Source organism: Bubalus kerabau, chromosome 14 (assembly GCF_029407905.1).
Source record: "Bubalus kerabau isolate K-KA32 ecotype Philippines breed swamp buffalo chromosome 14, PCC_UOA_SB_1v2, whole genome shotgun sequence".
Classification (NCBI taxonomy): domain Eukaryota; kingdom Metazoa; phylum Chordata; class Mammalia; order Artiodactyla; family Bovidae; genus Bubalus; species Bubalus kerabau.
The window spans coordinates 10,304,437-10,323,665 of NC_073637.1; the positions used below are offsets into that span (position 1 = coordinate 10,304,437).

Consider the following 19,229-nt stretch of genomic DNA (forward strand, 5'->3'; position numbering starts at 1 on the left):
CTGCTTGGAGGCCTCCCCAAAATCAAGTTGTTGTTGCTGTCCAGTCGCTCAGTCGTGTCTGACTCTTTGCATCTCTGACCCCATGGACTGCAGCACACCAGGCTTCCCTGTCCTTCACCATCTCCCAGAGCAAGGCAGAGCAGAATAAGCAGAGATTTGGGTTTCAACTTTTGAGGGCTGATTTCCCAGCCTCTTTGAGTCCCAGACTTTCCATTTATAAAAGGGGGAAGAGATGCTTGCTCAAAATTGCTGCCATGATTAGTTAGATAATTCAAAAGTTAGCAGAGGGCTTGGCACCAATTAAGCATTCAATAAAGAGATGTTTTTTTAATCTGGTAACTTTTATTGGAAAAGGTCGCACCATGGCTCTGTCTCCTTCCCCGTGACTTCAAAACACGAAACTGAGACTTCCTCTCTGGGGCCTGCACAGGACAGATTCATTTCTCAAACCAGGGCATTCTGGCCACCCCATCCCACCCATCCCAGGGATGAAAGCCCCAAGTCCCTCATCCAGGCCTCCTATGATCTTGGAAGCCAAGTTCACCTTCCTGAATTGGGAAGCAAATTCAGTAAGAATCTAGTTCTTGGGTGTCTGCTGAATTTCAAAAGGGGTCAGCCCTCACCTTCCCTTGGAAGCTGTGGGTGGCAGGTGATTTCACTCTACAAAAATCCAACATGATCCACGTGGACTTACAGGAAAGATTATTCATGGAGTAAATTCTCTTCCCTGGTGGTTCAGTGGTAAAGAATCTGCCTGCCAATGCAGGAACCCTGGGTTCGATCCCTGGGTTGGGAAGATCCCCTGGAGAAGGAAATGGCAATCCACTCCAGTATTCTTGCCTGGAAAATCCCATGGACAGAGGAGCCTGGTGGGCTACAGTCCATGGGGGTTGAAAAAGAGTCAGACACAACTGAACACCTGAACAACAAAATTCTCTTCACAAAAGAACTCTTGGGCTTTTTTTTTCTTTCAATGAACATGTGCCTTTCTTTTGATATTAAATGTCTCTTTTTCTACAGCATTTCAGATTTGGCTGATAAAAATTAGATTGTCATGTACCTTTGGAAGAAAGAGATCTTCTGAACACATGTAGGGACACATACACAATTTCCTTTATTCATCAAATACACATTGAGCACCACTGTATGCCTTGCACCAGGCATTCAGGAGGTCACAGTAAAGAGGGCACATTTTCAATCCCTTTCCCCTGTCTAGGAATCCCTCTGCTCACTATTCAGAATTCCCTCATGAAAAAGGCACCGTCCTTCAGTCTGCAGCATCAGGTAACGAAATCATCTTCAAATACACAGTGAGAGCTGGTTCTGATTTGAAGGAGGGAATGATCTAGAGGGGAGTCATGGATTTTGGTTTATCCTAGATTTTGTCTGATGCTCAGACATCTAAATAATCTGAAAGTCAGATACACTCTTCTCTTGGGAAAGAAGCTGGAGAGACAGTAATAAGAACCAAAAATGACAGTGAGAAGTCGCTTATCCTGACATGCTTTCCTGCTCTGATGCACTTGGAAGCTCTAAAAGTGGAGGGAAAATACAGGTTACAGAGTCAATCCAGCTTGGATTTGTATCCTGACTACCCCACTGACCAGCTGGGTGACTTCGGTCCAGCTCCCTTACCTCACTGAGCTTCCATTTCACATTTGTAAGAACAGAAATAATAACGGGCACTTCTCAACACGACCTCCCAGTTTCCATGAGCTAGTGTAACGGTGCACATAAAGCGCTGAGAACAATGCCTGACATGTAGAAGTTACTAAATAAAAGAAATGTAGCAGTAAATATTTATACTTTACTAATAAAATAAATAATAGCCTCATTTCCATTAATAACAACTTTCTCTTCCTTTTAGCATCAAACCCTTTTGGCTTTTCATCCCTGTTAAATATACTTCTGTTTTGAAACAACTGGTAAACTTCTGTCTTTGTACCAGAACTGAGCTTTATGGATCAGTAGACCCACAGTCTGCGAAATGGGTCCCTGAGGCAGAAAGACACATGCCCTGGGCCCAGGGACACTTGCCACCCCAGGGTGACACATACTGGACCCACTTCTTGGTTTGTGAACCCACTTCTTGTTTTGACTCACACTCAACCTGGACCCAAGGCTCCCTCAGAGCAGAAGGCTATCACAGGACAGAACTCTGAGGGGTCAGAGATGTCGTCCCAGGGGACCCACCAAGCCCTACAAGCCCCCAGCACGCAGATGGTCAGGTGTGAGGAGGAGGCTGGCTGACTGCCCAGTGCCCTGCCCTGTCCGGGAGCAGCAGATTCGGTGCAGGGCTCAGTCGCTCCTTCTGAAAATAGACTGACCATGCTCTGACCCTGGTGACCAGGGACTTCTCCCAGGAACAAGAGGAAGTTTATCAGCTTGCATTTCTCACTGGGATGAACCCAATGTACACCCTTCAAAGTGCAGGGGTGAAGAGAAACTTAACTGAAATGGGTGAACAGAAACTTAACTGCAACAATGCCTGGATTCATGGACACAACTGTCCATCCAAAAACCGAAACCAAACAACCGTTCACCTCATTTAGCAAATATTCGGTGACCATGGTAGGCACAGGTCTTTAGAATGAGAGAGAGCTTTGGTATGCAGTGGTCAAAACTGCTAGTTAGGGTCCTTCTTGGCAGGGCCCGAAGAATGGACCAGTCCACTGTCCTAAATCCCCTCTATCCTTCTGAATGGGCCCAGAGAGTCTGGTGGTTTGGTATCTAAAGAAGGAATTAGTGAAACCGAAGATCTAGCTGATTCTGTTCCTTGGGACTTGGATCCAGCAGGATTTCCAGTGACTCAGACAGGCCGGATCGGGCTCGGGTATTGTCCAGAGCCGGGCACTTTCTTTGGAGTGTATGTGGGCCGCTGCCAAGGAGAAGACCCACTGTCTGGGCCTGAGTGTGCCGTGATGGGTGCTTTGGATGGGCGGAGACAGGACAAGGGGTCACAGGCCTGGGCCTGGATCCGGGTCATTGGAAACGAGTGGGAAGTGGACAAAAGAAGGCTCAGTGGGGTCTCAGAAGGCTGGCTGCTTTGCAAGCACTGGGTCAGCCTCGAGCCCAGGTTCTGTGGCTGCTTAATTGGCAATCTCTGAGAAGTCAGGGTAGGAGTCCAAGTCGGCAAAAATATCGTTGGGATTCCGACAGCTCAGATTGCAGAAGCAAGCGTTAATCCACAGGGCCTGGCGGGAGAAGCTGGGCCCATCGGGACACTGGAAGGAGATGCTGATGGTCTTGGACTTGTAGGGGATACAACACCGGCTGTCGGTGCACACCCCGCAGTACTTGGGCCGGTAGGTGCGTGCGCTGGTGCAGCCGGCCAGCGTGAAGTTCACGGGCGCTTCTGGCTGGTACACGGCCAGACACTTCTTCCCTTCCTGCGGGAAAGGAAGTTTCAGTTGAGATGCTCAGAGGATCAACAGTTTCAGCTCCAAGCCCTCAATTCTTCCCTTTTCACTCGCCATGCACCCCATCTTACTTTCGGGTCTGCAGCATCTTCAAACTAGGAAGGATCATCCCAAAGGCAAACAGACCCAGCTGTATTATGCAAGAGGAAACCGAGGGCACAAAGGGACTGCCTTGCCACTGGGCAGCTCTCTCAACCTGCAATTTCCCTTCTTTCCTGCCTCTGCCTTGCCAATGCCCAGGTCAGTTTCTCCAACACAAGATGACTTTGTGGGCTCCTTCAGCCTGCCAAGAGCCCCCTGCTGGTTAGGGGCAGAGCCATCATGGCCTCCAAGACTGGACTCATTTAACCCTAAACTCCTCCTCCTCTGCCTCCCATAGACTCTCACACACACTTTTCATGCAACTTATTCAATTGGACTGGCATTATTTAAAGGGAGCTCTGTGGGGCTATGGGCCACTCAAGGGCGAGGCTCTTTCTGCATCCCTACAGTCTAGTTTTCTGCCTGGTACATGGATCTTGTTTAGTTGCTAAGTTGATTCTGATTCTTTTGAGACCCCCATGGACTGTAGCCCGCCGGGCTCCTCTGTCCATGCAATTTCTCAAGCAAGAATACTGCAGTGGGTCTCCATTTCCTTCTCCAGGAGATCTTTCTGACCAAGGGATCGAACCCATGTCTCCTGCATTGGCAGGTGGGTTCTTTACCACTGAGCCACCAGGGAAGCCCCAGTAGGCATGTACTAAACTCGTTGAAAGAATGGCTGTTCTGGTCAACTATATACCAGCACCCTGCCTGAAATGAGGGTAGAACAGATCCAGGCAATGTGTGGGCCTGAAGCTTATACAGTCTGATAGCTATCTGCAGTGAAAGTCACTCAGTCATGTCCAACTCTTTTCAACCCCATGGACTATACAGTCCATGGGATTCTCCAGGCCAGAATACTGGAGTGGGTAACCTATCCCTTCTCCAGGGGATCTTCCTGACCCTAGATGCCTGCCCCTCCCTGTGAGGTGGACCCACCTTGATGTGTGGCCGGAGGTCCACGTCGCACGGCCGCAGGTTGCAGAGGCGGCTCTCCTGCTCAGGCCAGCACCGGGCGTTGACATTGGAGATGCGGGTGGAGACCCCCAGGCCGCAGCTGGTGGAACAGGGGCTCCAGGGGCTGGTGTACGCAATGCAGTTCTTGTGCCACGGCTCTATCTCATCCGTGTTCCCTGTGGATGGGGACCAGGTGCCCAGTGATTTCCCAGTCTCCATCAGCCCCCCAATCCCTGCCGTCACAACCCTAAGGGCTGGGGTCCCTGAACCTCAGCAAGTGGGCAGTCCCTCTGCTTGGAGGTCAAGTTGGTTTCTAACTAGCACGGGTCCCCAGGGAGAAGAGAACTTGTCATGAGTTCCTCATACTTCTCCAGAGGGAGGACCATCTTTAGAGAGAGGTGACCTGAGTCCAATCCCTGCTCGACCACCTACAGGCTGTGTGATTCTAGACAACTTACTCTGGGCCTCAGGCTCTTCTCTGGAACAATAACATCTGCCCTGTGGGGCTGGTATGGCAATAAAAGGGTCCAGATATTGACCGAGTACACATCGGGCATCTGCAAGGTGCTGGGAATAAAAGGGTAAAAGACACCGGTCCTGCCCCTGCAGAGATGACATTATCTGGGGAAGGTCAAGGGAAGTGCCTGCCCCAGTACTAGAACTTCATCTGAGTGATGCTCAGGGCATCGTGGCTAAGGGGACATGCAGGCTTCAGGGGCAAATTGTCTGAGTTCAGCTCTTAGCGCCGCCCCTTAGCATCTGGATAGCTTCCAATAAACTGGCTCCCACCTCCGAGCCCCAGGCTCCCCACCTGTAAGTGGGGTTGACAACAGCACCTCCCTGACTCCTGTCCCTGGTTGTGGATAGAAAATACAGGTTCAGGCACGTGACAGGGCTCAAAAGCTGTCCCCGTCCTTAGTAAGCCCTCAGGAAGTGGGAACTAAACCCCAACCCTTGGCTGCTTCTTTCAATGGATGTATCCTGGCAAGCAGAACACGGTTAGTGCTCCTAAGTGTCTAAGAAATGGAGTGAGCTGAGAAAGGGAGTGAGCTGAGAGGTGGAGACAGGTGAAGAGCCAGGGAGACCAAGGAGCCATCTCACAGAGGGATGGAGCAAGATACACAAGAAAAGGACTTGTGTATTTTTATCAGGAAGCCGGTCCTTCCTGATAACACACAAGCCCAGGAGTCAGAGAGGGGAGCCTGCACGGGGAGACAGCAGGTGCATGGGGGAGATGGATCTACGAATGCAGGGATGAATGAGTGAGAGAAGAGGATGCTGGGAGACAGGAGACAGCAGAGGCCTTTGAGGACAGACGGACTGAAGAGAGGAGGCGGGATGGGAGGGAGGCGGCGGTGGGGAAGGATTTGCCGAGGAGGATAAAAGGCTTTGGTTTCTAGGTCACCCACTCGGCAGGCGCTCTGCTTGTGCTCGGTCAGGAGGAGGTCACTGGGCCACACACACTGACGCGGTGGGCAGGCCGCTACCGCCCCCGGCCCGACCCGGTGGCTCTGTTCTAGGAGGCCCGCTGGGGACCGACTGAGCTCGCCATCCCCTCCTCCGCGGGCTGGAGCAGCCCTCCCCGCGCCCTGCGCCCGTGCCCGCACCCACCGGAGGTGCCCGTGTGGCGCGGCGCCGTCTTGCGGGGCCTCCTGGCGTCGTCTTCGCACACCCACTGCTCGCAGCAGCGCCCGGGCAAGCTCACCCGCCGGGGCCAGCGGCACCAGAGGCGCGGGGGCCGCGCGCGGAGGCACAGCGGCGTGCAGCCCACCGCGCCGCCCACGCACGTGCAGTTGTACTTGCAGTTGGGCTGGAAGGACTGGCCGTTGTTGTAGCGCACGCCGTCCAGCACGCAGCCCACGCCAACCACCTCTGTGGACACAGGCACAGAGGGTCAGGCCGGCCGAGGGGCTGGGCGGACCCCGCAGGGCAGCCCCCTGCCGCTGCATCACGTCCCCCCGCACCCCACCCCGCACCCCACCCCCCGGGGTCCCCATCGTGGAGAAGGGCCGGCCCGCTGCTCTGGCCAGTTTGGTGGGACCTGAGCGGAGGGTGTGGCAGCCCATTTAACCCGCACAGAAACACCCGGTGCTGTCTGGAGGACTGGATGAAGGGGTGGGAGGCTACAGCCTGGCCAGGACTGGGACCCCAGGCAGCTAGCCCGGTGTCCTGTCCCAGCAAGTGGCACAAAGCCTGGTCCTGACAGTTATCCACCTCGAGGGTCACAGTTTGTGAGAGGAGGCCGAGGCGATGGGAAACCCATCACAACACTTTGGAAGAGACTGGGTTCATTCAATGCCTATTTGTGGAGTGTGGTAGGTGGTGGGGATTTAGTAGTGAAGGAAGGAGACAATGAACTTGTGCTTGTGTGCTTAGTCACTCAGTCGGATCCGACTCTTTGGGACCCTATGGACTGCAGCCCGCCAGGCTCCTCTGTCCATGGGGATTCTCCAGGCAAGAATACTGGAGTGGGTTGCCATGCCCTCCTCCAGGGAATCTTCCCAATCCAGGGACTGAACCCAGGTCTCCCGCATTAATGGCAACCCACTCCAGTATTCCTGCCTGGAAAATCCCATGGACAAAGGAGCCTGGTGGGCTACAGTCCATGGGGTCGCAAAGAGTCCACACTGAGCAACTTCACTTTCAGTTTTCACTTTCATGCATTGGAGAAGGAAATGGCAACCCACTCCAGTGTTCTTGCCTGGAGAATCCCAGGAACGGGGGAGCCTGGTGGGCTGCTGTCTATGGGGTCGCACGGAGTCGGACACGACTGAAGCGACTTAGCAGCAGCAGCAGCAGAGCGTTAATGGAGACATGAAAGCAGGGAGTTGGGAGAGGGAGAGGCAAGGTTGCAGATTGAAACAAGGCAGGTAGCCAGGGCCTCAGAGAGGTGATGATGTTTCAGCAAAGATGGGAAGGAGGCAGGGAGCTGAGCTGCCCAGGTGTTGGGAGAGAAGCCTTCTAGGCAGGGAAGGGACTGTAGGCAGCAGGAAGGCCTGGGGTGGGAAAGGGTAGGGGAGGGAGGGAGAAGGGCTGGAGGCAGGAGAGAGAGGGCTTCCCCGAAGGCTCAGAGAAAAACGCAAAGCTCTTAGAGCCTGGAACTCCGGTTGATACACAGTATGTGTTCAGTGAGTAATGATGAATTGGTGATATGAATTATGCTTCACGAAAACCTTGATGGTGCTGAGTTGAGGACAGACCGACGGGGTTTGGGAAGAGTCAGAAGGTCATGCTGGGGAGTCCAGATAGGAGGCGGTGGTGCTTGGACCAGAGATGGGCAGCCAGGAGGAGAAGGGCCTGCTTCTGGATCTATTTGGAGGGACTCGCTGACAGGTGGGATGTGAGGATGAGAGGAGAATCAGGAAAGACTCCTAGTTCTATGTGCCAAGCCCTGGAAGGAGAGGGATGCTCTGTCCTCAGAAGAGCAAGGTTGGGGTGGGTGGCCTCAAGCTCTTCCCTAGACTCGAGATGCCTGGTTGACTTCAGAGTGGAGCCAGTTCTGCAAGCTTGGAGCTCCAAGAAAGATGTAGGGATACTGGGCTCCAACCAGCATCCTGGCCTTCCATGTCAGTCCCATTCTGAGGACAGTGTGTAGAAGTGCAGACAGAGATCCCAGGGCAGCCAGGGTGCTCACCCCAGGAGGGCTGGTCTGCCAGTAGTTCCAGTGTATCTCCTGGATTCACCTGAAGCTGAACCATCACCACCATCAGCATCCCTGTATCTCACAGGAGGGAAGGTTCTTGGTCACCCTACTCGCTTTGTGTTAGTCTTCCTTGCATTGCTGACTTCATCCCAGAAGGAAAAGGGACCATGTCATCACCTGCATTTTCATCTGCTGCACACCTGCGTCTCAGTGAGGTTGCGTCACACACCTAAAGAGACAGCGCTCGGCTCAGCGGAGCGGAGGGGACAGGATCGCAGCCTGTGGGGATGCTGGGGTGACTGCTGGCTTTCCTGGGAGGTGATTGATCTGGGGGAGGAGGGAGGGGCAGGAAGGGCGCTAACACTGCCCGTCCCATCTGGAGCCAGGCACCATCTGATAAGTAATCTCACGCAGTCTCAAGGTGACTGTCCTAGAAGAGCTTTGTTTTCTTTCTTTGGCAGAGGGGGAGCTGGGTGGGTGAGGGGAACAGTGATTCATCTGCTCAAGGCCCCCCAGTTGGTGTTTGATGAGGCTGCACCCCCCCCAAGCTCTGACTCCACTGTCCATTTCCTTCCATCGGATACCAGTAAAGGAGGGGAAATAGGAAAGCAAAACAGTGAGTGAATCACCTAGTGAATTACTCATCTTTTGTTCTGAGTCAGCCTGGCCTCGCCCTCTCACTCCAGGGACAGAGTGCGCTCGTATGTGTTGGTGGATGGGAGATGGAGTGCTGAAGCCAGTCTCTGGCCCTGGGTGTGGGAACTTTGGGTGGCAAGGGCACTGCTGGGTGCTGGGAGCCTTAGCACAGTGGTTCTCATCGCCAGTGGCACAATGGCACTACCCAGGGGGGCTCTTTAAAATCATGATGCCCACACCACACCCCAGTATCTGGGGGTGGACCTGGGCTTTGGTATTTTTACTTTTTTATTTTTTGACCTTGGTAGCTCCGCAGGTGAATCCAGTTTGCAGCCAAGATTGGGACCATTTGCCTCCGGAAGTTGTTCACAGTCTCCTGGGAGGTTTGGGAGGTGGGGGCAAAGATGGACAGTGGGTGGCTGTGCTGGCCCCACCCGCAGACTCTGGCACCCCTTCCTTATTCGATTTCTTTATAGCTGATTGAAGGACCAGCTTCTGATCAGATGCGGAAGCTGGCCGAGCCTCCTTCACCATTCAGACTTTCGGGTCCATTCAGGCATGACCTGGTCGTCTTTCCTCTTATTGAGGGACTTCTGGGAATTTAGGTCACCTTGCTGTGCCATCCAGACCTTTACTGTTCTCGCTCCACCCCTGGTCAGCTTCCTGGGAGCAAGGACAGGGGGCCATGCCTTGTTGTAACCCCACTGATGTACCATCACTAACCTGTGTTCATTATGAGTGAATGAATCAATGGGTAGAGGGATGGAAATCAGGTGGGGTTAGCCCTACTCTGTATCGGGCTTCTCCCATGTATCAGGTACTTGACATCCAAACCACCCAAAAAGGTGGGCATTATTCATTGCATTTTCCTTGATGAGGAAACTGACATTTAAAAAGGTTAGGCAGTTTCCCTAAACCCATTGTGTTGGTTGATTATGTTGCTGAGGTTTGAACTTAGGTTGTCAAGCTTCAAACACCATGTGTGGGTTTTCTGTTCCTTTACTCATCAGAGGGGGGAGTCAGAGCTTGAAACTAGCCCTGCCCCTCAAACTCTGAGGATAACCCTAGACAAAGCTAAGGGGACGTTTACAAAGGAAATTTGAAGCAATATTCAAGAGCAACTGATCACATTTTATGCTCTTGTGAAATTCTTTGTTTAGCCTCAGCCATCATACAGAGTTGGTTTGATCAAGCTCCTTACGTGACGTGCCCATGGTCACGTAGCCAGCAAGTGGCAGAGCCAGGATTCAAAACCCCAAGTCTGTCTGCCTGTAAATTTCATGATCCTTCCAGCAAACCACACTGCCCTCAATCCTGACCCAGTTGCATTGAATGCAGACTCATGTTTGCACAACCAAAATAGCCAAACAGTTTAATTCGGAGGTCACTCTCTGCCCACAGATGTATTTAGCTTGGCTCAAGGAGTGTTTTTTAAAAAATGTTTTGAATGCATTGCCAGAATTACAAATCATACATGAACCTGGATTTTGTTTTCTGGATTCTCTTGAAAGGTATGTAGGCTAGACCAGATCAGGCTCCCTTTTCTGCCTGACCTCAGTGGCTAAAGTTTACGTTCATTAGTCTGCCGTAGTCCCCACCATCCCCTCTTTGAGTCGTTTACGGCACTGTTGCAACTTATTTTTTACTGCCTTGTCCTGGCCTGATTACAAGCACATCGCTAAGGACAGATTTAGCCTGTCCTGGGGAATGTCCATTGGTTGTTGGCCATCTGCTAACAGATTTTTCTATGTAAATAACCTCTTCTTTCTTTTTCCCCTCTGGACCCCAAATATCTCCTTCTCTATAGCTCTCAGACCCTGGACTCTCTTCTTTACTGCATTAGGGTTCCATGAATTTAGACACTATGGCAGTATTTCTGAAAAGATAGTCCATAGAACATGGGGGAATTGTGTGTGTGTGTGTGTCTGTGTGTGTATGGTGTACAGGTGGGTGATTGGCTAAAAATCTGCCTGGAAAAAATTATTCACTGTGTGAATAAGTTTAAAAAGTTTTCCTATGATAGCTCTGTTTTTGGAATTTCACAATGGATGTGGACATTTGACACCTCTGAAAAAGTCTGTTCCCCTTGTTGAACCTTATTTATTCCAATGTCTGTAGACCTCTGTGACTGGAGAACCCTTGGCCCGTGTCATATTTATTACAGTATCCTGAAATCCACCGTCTTCTTTCCAAATGCAAGGAAAAAAGCTACACGGAGACTCATGATGAGGGGGAACCGAGAGGCTATGTTGAGTAAAGAGGTGACATATAAAGAGGTAGGGGAGTGGAGTAGAGCTAGGTGATTTTCCAGGTCCTGGGTGGTAGAGACAGGCTGGAGAGGCCCTTGTGGGCCTGCAGAGTCTATGGGTCCAGGAGAGAATGTCTGTAAAATTGTGGTTCCTGCCATGTGAGGTGTCAGTGCAACTTTAAAGACTCATATAGTCACTCCTTGGAAAGTTATGACCAACCTAGAGAGCATATTCAAAAGCAGAGACATTACTTTGCCAAAGGTCTGTCTGGTCTGCTATGGTTTTTCCAGTGGTCACGTATGGATGTGAGAGTTGGACTGTGAAGAAGGCTGAGCACCGAAGAATTGATGCTTTTGAACTGTGGTGTTGGAGAAGACTCCTGAGAGTCCCTTGGACTGCAAGGAGATCCAACCAGTCCATTCTGAAGGAGATCAGCCCTGGGATTTCTTTGGAAGGAATGATGCTAAAGCTGAAACTCCAGCACTTTGGCCACCTCATGCAAAGAGTTGACTCATTGGAAAAGACTCTGATGCTGGGAGGGATTGGGGGCAGGAGGAGAAGGGGACGACAGAAGATGAGATGGCTGGATGGCATCACTGACTTGATGGATGTGAGTCTCAGTGAACTCCGGGAGTTGGTGATGGACAGGGAGGCCTGGCATGCTGCAATTCATGGGGTCGCAGAGAGTCGGACACAACTGAGTGACTGATCTGATCTGATAGTCACAATGAGTTGCCTTGAAGGACAGCTGTAAATGAGGAAAGAAAGGAAACAGTCTTGTAGAAGTGGAGGGGACTCTGGTGCAAGAGGGTTCAGCCTGGTCTCCTCACCTGGGTGCGGGGAGAGAGTATGTGAGCGACTGTATACTTTGGCCGTCAGTCTCAGAGCCGAGTGTGAGCGTCACCCAGGGAGCTCGTTGAAAGTTGTCAATTCCCACCCCCACTGCCAAAGAACTGGAGTGAGTGGGGTGGGGCTCAGAAAAACATTTTTAACCAACATGTCAGATGATTCTATACAGATGGAATCTGCAAGCTCTCTTTGAACACACTAGTTTGTGGGGCTAATAACAAGTCTCCATAAAAGGGGGAAACATGGAAAGATGGGGGAATCAGTGATGGTTACTTGGAACGCAAGATGACTTGATATGAAGGTTGAAGCAGGAATTAATGTCAAAAGAGCAGAAAGTGCTCATAGATTAACCATAAATCCATAAGTATCTTGACTTGAAATTATATGTATAACCCTCATCAATGACACTTCAGGAAATATGAGTTAGCTGAAGATAAGAGAGCCTGCTGTGTGTGAACATGCAGAGTTATAGGCATGCGGAAAGCTTGATTCAGACTTAAGGGAAGGAGTTCTTGAGTTTATGAGGCTTTGTGTAACTTTTCAGAAGTTAAGCTGCTGCCATGATGCCTATTTGGGCTTCCCTGGTGGCTCAGATGGTAAAGAATCTGCCTGAATGCAGGAGACCCGGGTCCAATCCCTGCGTTGGGAAGATCCCCTGGAGAAGGGAATGGCTACCCACTCCAGTACTCTGGCCTGGAAAATTCTGTGGACTGTATAGTCCCTGGGGTCTCAAAGAGTTGGACATGATTGAGCAACTTTCACATCACTTCCTGATGCCAGTTTACCTCTTTTCATCATACTGATCATGTATATTGAATAAATGCTCATATGATTCAAGATCATTTGATTCAAGGCCAGCCCAGACCAGAAAGCCTCAGAAAGGGGGTCTCTGGGAACAACAAAGGAAATGATATAACCCTTTGAAGAGCAAACAAATAACAAAAAGCAATAGCCTCTCCCCCAGCATGGGGCTATTATAAAGACCAAGAGTAAAGAAAGAACCAAAGCAAGTAGAAACTCCAGGAAAAACAAAAAACTTCATAATGAAGGAAATTCAATCAAGTTTACTACCTCATGCTTCAGCAAAAACCATTTACATTGTCCTAATATTGTACATAGTGGTCAAATAGTGGTTTATAATAAAAAATATGACAATGATATTGGAAGCTGGGGGGCGCGGTGTCAGGCAGTATTAAGGAGCTAAGTCATCAGCTATCATATAGGATCATGCACAATTATAGATTGTGCACAGTTGGTATTTTAAGCTGATCAAGATATAACAGAAGAGATGCATTGAATAGTTGCAATTACCAGAAGAAAGGGCCGAAAAGTTAAAGACTGTAGTGAACTAGAGAAATGTGGGTGGGTGGTAGGAAGAGATGATTTCAGGCTGCTGCTTTTTGTTCTTTCAAGGTTACTGTATGTTTTAATACCAGATTATGTTCACTGACAATGTTACTAAAATATCTGGAGCTCTGCAGGGTCCTGGTGCCTCTGGGAGGTCACGGGTGGCCTGCAAAGTGTTCTACCACGAGGAGAACAGAACCAGGCTTAGGTATCTCCTGGTGGATCCTTCTTCCCTGGACTCATCCACGGATGGAGGCCAGAGAAGACAAGGTCCAGATGCAAGAGGAATGCTGCATCCCTCCCTACTCAGCCTCTGGCCAGTCATCATGGACTGGGGTTGGGCGGAGTGGGTTTGGGTACCTCCTGCAGAACCAAGCCTGGCCAGAGGAAGGGCTATGGATGGCGGGGGGTGCTGCGGGCCAGAGCTGGGGGCTGGGGCTGGCCGATGGTGGGCGGGGTCTCACTTACGTGCACATACGCCTACTGCGTACCTCGGGTGGTCCCCGCTGTAGTCGCAGTAGAGGCCGCGGTGGGGATCGCAGACCGCAGCCTCTGTGCAGTTGTCCCCCAGCTGCTGGGCACACATCTTGCAGCACTCGCAGCCATCCGTGATGAGGCTGACGCCCAGCGGGCAGCGCGGCGGGGCCGCTGGGCACTCGCACGGCCACTTGCAGAACTGGGGGCGTGAGGAGGTGTCCTCCAGCGGGGCTGGGGTGGGGCCCATGGCTGTGGGAGCTGGAGGGAGGGCCTGCGGGGGAGAGAAGACGTAAAGGAGGCTGCCCGGAAGAGGGGTCCCAGGCCAAAGGCCGGCGGTCGCCTCCCCATCTTCACGGGGTTCCAAAGGTTTATGTCACATTCCATTTCTCTGCCGTGCTTTGGGTGGCCAGACACCTCCTGTCTCCTCACTAGCATGGAGGAGCTGGCATTAGCAGACGTGAAGCCAGCTCCCCAAATTCCCCTGCTTGGGCGTGCTGGGTCAGGCTCCATGTCAGCTCTCTGAGCCCATGAGTGTCTCCTTCCCCTCTGATCATCCCGAAACCTGGGAGGTCAGTGAGTTGGCCTCCTTTGCAGATGAGAGAGCTGCGGCTTTGAGAAAATGCCTTTTGATGAGTCACGCTGTGGGTGCAGCCCCAAAACCCGACTCTCTCTCCACCCCATCGCCCTTTTCTTTCTGTCCTAAGGATCCACCCTCTCTGTGCTAAGGGTCCTTAAGAGCTGACTCATATGTTTTTTTTTAAATTGAAGTATAGTTGATTTACACTGTTGGATTAGTTTAACGTATATTCAGTTACATATATTAACTGTATTCATTTTACATATGTGTATACTGTGTACACAGTCAGTTACACACAGTGATTCATATTAGTAGGTTGGTTGGTTGGTTGATCAGAGGCTAAGTCGTGTCTGACTCTTTGCCACCACTTGGACTGTAGCCTGCCAGGCTCCTCTGTCCACAGGATTTTCCAGGCAAGAATACTGGAGTGGGTTGTCTTTTTCCTTCTCCAGGGGATCTTCCTGACCCAAGATCGAACCTGTGTCTCCTCCATTGGCAGGCAGAGTCTTCACTGCTGAACCTGCAGGAAAGCCCTTTATACATAGTCTGTGTGTGTTAATCCCAAACTCCTAATTTATCCCTCCCTCTTTCCCTTTGGTAACTGTGAATTTGTTTTCTATGCCTGTGGGTCTATTTCTATTTTTTTAATAAGTTCATTTGTATCTTCTTTACAGCTTCCACATATAGACAACATGCATATGTACAGCCAGGATTCGGCCAGCCGACCTGCCATCCTATTATTATCATTATTATTAATTCCTTTCCCCTCTGAGCACCGGGAAGGGGCTGCAGGGGGTGGCAGTGGCAGCGGGTGTCCAGCCTCGTGGCTCCTGCTGCTGGCTTGCTGTGCCCCCATGGGGAGAGGACTGATCCTGTGTCCAGTGCCAGCCCTGTAGAGAGGGCTCTGATTTTGTGCTGTGTGGTGGACACCCACTCCACTTCTCTCCACCCGTGCTCCTTCCCAGAGCCCCATTCCCATCCACAGGCAATATATTCATCTCTATCCTGGCAGATATGATGGACAAGACAACAAGCGCATGGGGAAAGGGAAATAAGCCCCAAAGAGCATTTCTGTGCTGCAGATGAGGCTGATGGAAAGGGAGGCGGCTCTGGGGCCAGTATTACCAGCTTCAAACTGCCTGTATCTCAGAGATCCAGTCACCTGCCCAGCCCCTCCATCCTGGCCCCTCACTCTTTACCCTGGAGGAAACCTCGGCCCAGAGAGGAGGAGAATTGCCTGAGGATGGAGAGTGAGGACTGTAAGCACCTCCCAGCAATTTCCCCACCCCCAGGCCAGTGGTCCCTGCTGGAGACGCTCCTGTCTGGGGCTTCTCAGCAGTGACTCCTGAATTCTGGGGTTAGCAGAGGTGGGGGACCCCACAGACCATCCCCTCCATCCTGAACCAGAGGAACCCTGCTCTGTGGGTTTAAAGATCTGCATTTCATTCTTTGAACAAAACAGATGCTGAGCTATTTAGACAGATTCTTTTCCCTCTTCCTGGAGAGGAAAAGAAAGAAAAAGAAAGTGAAGTCGCTCAGTCGTGTCTGACTCTTTGCGAACCCATGGACTGTAGCCTGCCAGGATTCTCCATCCTTGGGATTTTCCAGGCAAGAGCACTGGAGTGGGTTGCCATTTCCTTCTGCTGGAGAGGAAACCGAGACCCAAAGAGGCAGAGGGTGTCCAAGATGACATGGCCACATCATGGCCTAGATACCAGTGACTCTCCCAGCCCTCATCTCTGCACCCTTGGCCTCTGCCCACTCTTTCAGTCACTCAATGAACATTTGCTGAGCTAGTTCACCGTCTTGCTTCTGTATTAAGCATTTGAAGATGAACTTAAGCATCTCCTGTGTGTACGGGACCATGGCTTATGAGAGAGACAGACAATAAAGGTGATTTATTACAACGTGAGGTTGCATGGAGAGTGGGGGCACCAGGGCAGCCCCAGGAGCCCTCCAACCACCAGCGCAGGAAGCTCTCTGCTGAGGTGAGTGGTCTGCATCCCTGCGCCCTTGGCTGTAAGAACCAGAGGCCAGAAGAGGTGGTGCAGATTGAACGGCTGGATTAGTTGGGCTCTGGGTTCTAAGTTTGGCACAAGACAAGTGCAGTAAATGTTGATTTGAAAAAGGGCCTTTGAAAGTCAAAAACGCAAACCTTGATTTGAGGTTTTTGTCACCTCTGTACTTGGATTCAAGTGCTGGCGGGGGACAGATTGCTTTGGGGTTGGCAGTGCTGGTCCGTTTTCATCTGGAATTCATTTGGTTTGCTTACACTTGTTTGATTTTCCTCAAAAAACACATGGCAGAGCAAAACATCACACCCGTAAATCAATGAACCCACACACAGGCACGCACTCACACTCTCCTCTTTCTGGCTTCATGGAGAGAGACTTGTCCTAGTCAGATTGTAACACCGGAGGCCCGGAGATTTATGAGACCCCCTCCCCCACCTCCGGGCAATCTCTGACAGCTCCTAGACCCTAGAGACCTATTCTTGGCACAGCAAACAAAAAAAAGCCCTCTCCTCCAGAAGGCTTGCATGCCTTTTCCAGGTTGCTTTAGAAGTAGTGCTTCCTTCACAGGAATGTGAGCTTGTAAAGGGCAGTGTCTGCGCCTTACTTCTATCTGTGGGCCTGAAACACGGTGCATGACCCATAGCAGGGCGATGGGAGTGTCACCTGGTGGGATGGGGGATTGTTGACTCCAAAGGACTTTGGTACCAGTTCCTTGACTTTTCAGGACCTACCATCTTGGAGCCTTTTCTTTTCCAAGTTTGAGTGTCAAGAAGACAGCATGGGATCCAAAACAGTCAGAAGAGGGTTCCCTCTGTGTAGTTTTGACCTTCCTGTAGTTCCTGACCTTCCTGAGCCTCAACATCCTTGTCTGTGAAATGGTCACAATAATGCCCCCTTGGGGAATTGTCGGGAGGGTGGGGGCATTGTGTACACAGAAGCACTGTGTGTGCAAACACTCAAGAGCAAGACTTTTGCGCTTGCACTGCCATGCTTGTGCACACCTCCCTCACCCACAGGGCCCATCTCAGGGCCTGGGGGTCTGCACCCTTTGAGCTGAGCTGGGATGGGTTCCACAGGGTCACCACCCATCCTGCTGTTTCCATACCAAGTTACAGCTCCCCAGAAGGAAGCCTGCTTTTCAGTTCCGGCTGGGAGCCCCAAGGCACAGAGCTTCTCAAGGGAAGCCCCAGTGGAAACCCCTCTTTGGAGGAGTGAAGCAGGTGAGGGCGGCCTTGGGACGCTGGAGGGAAAGGGGCAGGATCCTCTGAGCCAAGCCCTTGCAGTTGGCGCCATCTAGTGGTAGGAAAAGCTCCCAGCCCTAGGAGGTCCTTGATGAGAGCGGAGGGTGGGAGGGCTTTTAAAGGGCAGGGCCTGAGGTCTCCTGGGATAGGTGCATGAGCCTCTGAATCCCGACCGCCTTGTCTAGCACCCACATCCCAGGGAAGGTGAGTGCACACACACACACACACACACACACACACACACACGCATGGACCTTGTAAGATACAGGTGCCTGGAGTCCACTTGGAATCCTCAGCTTCAACTCTTCTCTGCTGGGCCCGGAATCTGTAATTCATCCTGCGTCCCTGGTGATTCTTGTGGGAATGGGAACCGTGTCTTAGAGAACTGGGCCAGGGGAGTGTAAGGTGGGGGGAGGTTCTAGGTCATTTTCCTTTCCTAATGCGTGGCTTTTCTAGAACTGCACTTACATGCCTACCCTGCTGGCTGCTTGATCAGCCTGGACACAAAACAGCCCAGGCTGGCCCTCAGAACACACGCCGTTCTGTGGTTTCATGGGGTGGCACCGGGCTCCGTGAGCGGGCCTCGTGTAGTTAACTGAGAATGGTTTACTTTGCTTTTCATGCTTTGTGAGAAAGACTGAAAAGCAACAACAACAACAAAAATAAAATTAAAAAAATGACTAGCTCCCCATGGTAAGCTAAATATCTGCTGGGGACTGAATGTTATGTTGCCCACAGATCCGTATGTTGGCATTCTAACCGCTCTAAAGGTGGTCTTAGTGTGTGTATACGTGCGCTCAGTCATGTCCGACTCTTTGCAACCCTATGGACTGTAGGCAACCAGGTTCTTCAGTCCATGGGTTTCTCCAGGCAAGAATACTGGAGTGGGTTGCCATTTCCTCCTCCAGAGGATCTTCCTGACCCAGGGACTGAACCTGCATCTTCTGCATTGGCAGCTGGGTTCTTTACCATTTGAGCCACAAGGTGGAGCCTCTGGGGGTGATTGGATCATGTGGGTGGACCCCTCATGGATTAGTGCCCTTTTGAAAGGGACCCCAGAGAGCTCCCTCATCCCTTCCACCATGTGAAGACACAGCAAGTAGATGCAGACTATGAAAAGGGTTAGGGTTAGGTTAGAATGTGACCATGCCGGCCTTGACTGTGGATTTTGAGCCTCCAGAGCTGTGGGCAACAAGACTGTAAGCTGCCCAGTGTGTGTGGTGTTTTCCTACAGCAGCCCAGGTGGACCGAGACCGTGCCCGATACTACACCCTCTGGACAGGAGGGCACTCAGTGGGCAGGTTCAAAGCAATCCATTCAATCATAGTTACTGGACAAACTTAAGCAGATTAAATTTAAGAAGGGAAAAACTAGAAGAATGTTCAATCGAAGACCCCATAGGAAACCCCATGTGTATAATTTGGGGGTGATGTTTAGAAGTGGGCAGTGACAGAATTTTCTGATGTTCTCCAACTCCCTGAAAATAGATCCAAGAACATGTAAATCTATCCTTTGACTTTTACCAACAGTTTCACTTCATTTTTACAAAAATGGGTGGTGATGGGTATGGTAGCAGAGAGTAGGAGGCTGGTGGTGGTGGGGTGCCACCCAGGAGACCTTTATCATCCCAATAGATGAGGGAGCTGAACCCCACCGTCCTCGGAAGGTGTGTGCAGTTCATCGATGAGTGGGGCCCAGGGACCAGGAGGTAAGGGCGGGGCATCTGCAGTGAGCAAGC

At 51.3% G+C, this 19,229-nt stretch overlaps 1 protein-coding gene across 1 annotated transcript in view; it reads right to left on the reverse strand.

Annotated features, from left to right (window-relative positions):
• Nucleotides 1-1,834: 1,834 nt before the first annotated feature.
• Nucleotides 1,835-19,229, reverse strand: part of CCN4 (cellular communication network factor 4) — a 30,262-nt gene continuing 12,867 nt past the window's right edge. Inside the window, exons 2-5 of the mRNA XM_055546826.1 lie at nucleotides 13,650-13,929; nucleotides 6,069-6,329; nucleotides 4,436-4,633; nucleotides 1,835-3,385 (exon numbers count right to left, since the gene is read on the reverse strand). Coding sequence (XP_055402801.1) covers nucleotides 3,090-3,385; nucleotides 4,436-4,633; nucleotides 6,069-6,329; nucleotides 13,650-13,929 — 1,035 coding nt within the window. The 3' untranslated portion in view covers nucleotides 1,835-3,089. The remainder of the gene's footprint in view (nucleotides 3,386-4,435; nucleotides 4,634-6,068; nucleotides 6,330-13,649; nucleotides 13,930-19,229) is intronic.